The sequence below is a fragment of the Ochotona curzoniae genome, unplaced genomic scaffold (assembly GCF_017591425.1).
Source record: "Ochotona curzoniae isolate NIBS_2020 unplaced genomic scaffold, NIBS_Ocur_1.0 contig_2235, whole genome shotgun sequence".
NCBI classification, from domain to species: domain Eukaryota; kingdom Metazoa; phylum Chordata; class Mammalia; order Lagomorpha; family Ochotonidae; genus Ochotona; species Ochotona curzoniae.
The window spans coordinates 3,189,136-3,192,877 of NW_024465384.1; the positions used below are offsets into that span (position 1 = coordinate 3,189,136).

At 44.0% G+C, this 3,742-nt stretch overlaps 1 protein-coding gene across 1 annotated transcript; it reads right to left on the minus strand.

Moving 5' to 3' along the window:
• Window positions 1-242: 242 nt before the first annotated feature.
• Window positions 243-1,930, minus strand: LOC121151070 (fatty-acid amide hydrolase 2-like). The gene is given in 2 exon segments (XM_040972265.1): window positions 243-1,780; window positions 1,783-1,930. Coding segments are annotated over 2 exon segments (1,596 nt in total). The 3' UTR covers window positions 243-332.
• Window positions 1,931-3,742: the final 1,812 nt, after the last annotated feature.

Genomic DNA, 3,742 nt, shown 5'->3' on the forward strand with positions numbered 1-3,742 from the left:
AGCATCATCTACTCTAAAAAGTATCTTAACATCTCTCAAAACAGTAAGTCTTTCCTCCTCTGATCTCCCTCCTGTATACAAAATAGATATCATTACAGCATATAAGAAACTATACTGTATTTGTCTATTTACAATTCTGTATTCTCCAGTGAAGTAAAGGCAGGAATCAGATAGTCACATTTTAGTTAGAACTGTAATTAGTGCAGAAAATAAAAATTCAAAAGTATAACTGGAGAGTGTGGATGAATTCCCCACTTGCTTTTTATCTACAGCCTGCTAGAGCGTAATTTCACACAAGCGCACATACATACAACTTGTTTTTAAGGAATGTCCTAAAACTTTCCAGGGCAGACCCACCCCCCAAAACATTTCTCAAAGTACTGGGCCACAGCCAGGGTCAAGTGATCGTTAAATGGTCCAGCTACAATCTGGATGCCTAGAGGGAGGCCTTTGGCATTCAGACCCAATGGGCACTGAATCACGGGCAAACCCAAGGCGTTGAAGACACCTGTATAGGCAAAATTGAAAGGTCTTGTCAGAGGAACATGGTGCTTTGGAGCCGCTGTGGGATGTGAGGGGTATAAAAACACACCGTCATCACCTAGCATTCCCACCAGCTCTTGATGCAGACTTTCTTCCAATGCCTTAAATTTTATGTATTTCTCATGGTCATATTTCAGTTTTTCCTCCAACAAAGCCAACCCAATGGAGGGGATAGTGTAAACTGACAGACCCATGCACCATTTGACCAGTTCCCACAGAGGGTTGATGGGCTTTCCATGGTCACTAAGCAGATCCACAAATTTCACAGGTTCCTCCCCATTACGTCCCTTTGCTGACATCATTGTGATCCACAACTGATAAGAATACTTCATTTGTTTCAATTTGACATGTTGAACTGAGGCTCCTAGAACATCTTCAAGGTGAGCCACAACCTTTTTCATTGCTTCAATGATGTCTTGATCCACCTTGGATATTAAAAATGAGCCTCCATCATGCTCCATCCAGTAAAATTTCAAGTCTTTTAAATTAACCTTTGCATCTAGTTTTAACTTTTTTATTCCAGGTCCTGCCATGACTCTCAGCATGGGGGTCAGGTCTTCCGCATAGCGGCACATTGGACCTGTGCACTGAAACTTCTCCTGTGCTCCCCTAGCCACAGGAAATTGACCCTTATTGGGAACCACACCTGGGGAGGGTTTGTGTCCAAAAACTCCATTGAAGAAAGCTGGCATGCGAATGCTACCACCAATATCGGAGCCCACACCAATCACTGAGCACGCAGCAGCCAGGGTACAGCCCTCACCACCAGAACTTCCACCTACAATACGCCGCAAATCGTAAGGGTTGTTGGAGCGACCATAGATGTTGTTACTAGACTCATACCACATGCACAACTCACTGCAATTGGTCATTCCAAGGGGAATGGCACCTGCTTCCCTCAGTAATGCCACCACAGTGGCATCTGTTTTGGAAATGGTTTCACGGCGGTTCACAAGGCCAGAGGAATTGGGCATTCCTTGTAGCTGGAAAGCTTCCTTTACCGTCAAAGGAACCCCAAGAAATGGCCATTTCTTTTCCAGAGTGGCTTCATCTTCCTCTTTACCTGCTAGTTTTTGATCTACAGCATGAGCCTCCTCTTCAGCTGCCTCAAACCTGTACTTGACAATTCCATTGATCATTGGGTTTACATCCTTGATTCTCTTGATATAAGCCTGAATGACATCTATACATTTCACCTTTCTCTGTCTGATCAGCTTGGCCAACTGCACCCCCGAAGAAGTAGCAATGGTTCAGTCACGGGACGGGTGGTCCTTGAGTCAAACTTAGGACTGCCTAGAGCTCGAGCTGCTCGGCCTACTAGGCCGATGAGAAAACCTACAGCCTGCAGAAGCAGCATCCGAACGCGGGCTGTGAACCGAGACGCCATAGCCGGCTGGATTCTGCAAGGTCCTAGTGCTTGCGTGTTGCTTCACCCTTTGCAGGTCCAGGGGTGCCTCAGATGTTCATGCCGTGCCGTGCCATGCCCCACGTTAGGCGCCACCTGTACCGGCCAGCTTGGCCAGTGGCATGGACACGGCGAGGGTCAGGGAATCAGACACCGACAGGAGACCAGTAGTGGTGGAAGAGGTCTCCTATTTATTTATTTTTTAAAGATTTATTTTTATTATTTTTTCATTGGAAAGGCGGATATACAGAGAGGAGAGACAGAGAGGAAGATCTTCCGTCCGATGATTCACTCCCCAAGTGAGCGCAACGGTTGATGCTATGCTGATCCGAAGCCAGGAGCCTCTTCTGGGTCTTCCACGCGGGTGCAGGGTCCCAAAGCCTTGGGCTGTCCTCGACTACTTTCCCAGGCCACAGGCAGGGAGCTGGAAGGGAAGCGGGGCTGCCGGGATTAGAACCGGTGCCTATATGGGATCCTGGGCGTGCAAGGCGAGGACCTTAACCACTTGCGCCACCGCACCGGGCCCATGTCATAGATTTAGATCCTTAATTCTTGTGACTTCATTTTTGTATAAAGTGTAAGGTAGTTTTTCATACTTCTGCATGCAGAGATCCAACTTCTCCATCATATTCTTGGATAAAACTGTCCTTTGTTTAAGTGTTTTTAGCTCACTTGCCATGGATTGGCTGTTGCTGGATAGATTAATTCTTGGGGTTTCTCTTCACTTCCATTGGTCTTCATTTGTAATTTTGTTCCTGTATCAGGCTGTTTTGATTATGACTTCCCTGTAGCATGTCTTTTGAAATCTGATATTGTGATGCTTCTGGCTTTGTTTTAATTGCTTTAGTTTGTGTTGTTTATTTGGGATCTCCTGTGTCCATATTAACTTTACATCATTTTTTTTTTCTTTTTAGATCTGAGAAGAATATCCTTGGTATTTTTATTGGGATAGCATTGAATACATAAATTGCTTTGGGTACTATGGGAAATTTGATGACATTAATTTTCCTAACGCATGAACATGGGGGATTTTTTTTCCTTTTTTGTGTGTTTGTCTTCTATTTCTTCCTTTGATTTTCAATTGTAGAGATCTTTTACATTCTTGAACTTCATTCTAATGCATTTACTGTTGCTATCCAATGTAGTTCTGCAAGTTTTACTCAGAGCCAGTAGGCAAGACAAAGAAATTCAAATTGTAAAGGAGAAAGTCACATTGTCTCTGCTTGCAGATGACATGCTCTTGGATATAGAGAAACCAAAGGGCTCCATTAAGAGATGATTGGGACTCGTAAGAGAGTTTGATAGAGTTCCACGGAATAAAATGAACACACAACAATAGCATTGCGTACATAGTGCTGTGGCTGAGAAAATACTTCTAAGATCAACCCCATTCACAATAGCTGCACAAATAAATTTAATGGGGGAGTGTGCTATTACTGTTTTAAAATGAATTTGGAAACCACTATTTCAAGAAACTATCTTTGGGAAATCTTTCTGATATTTGATAGCAACCTCAAAAATGATTGTGACTTTTTTTTTGCTTGTGGAAGACCAAGACCAGGACATGCACCAAACCGAGTCCACACACTGGGAGGCCTGGTTCTTCCTGCAGTATCAAGCACATGCTCAGGAATGGACTAATCAGCAACCAGTGAGAAGTTGTGGAAAGAAAATGTGGTCCCCCCCTCCCCACCAAACTCCCATACAACATGGATCCAGACTCCTACAGGACAGGCGCAGGATTAAGAAATGCAGCTTGCTAAGAAATAGTATGTCATAAATACAAGGACTGTT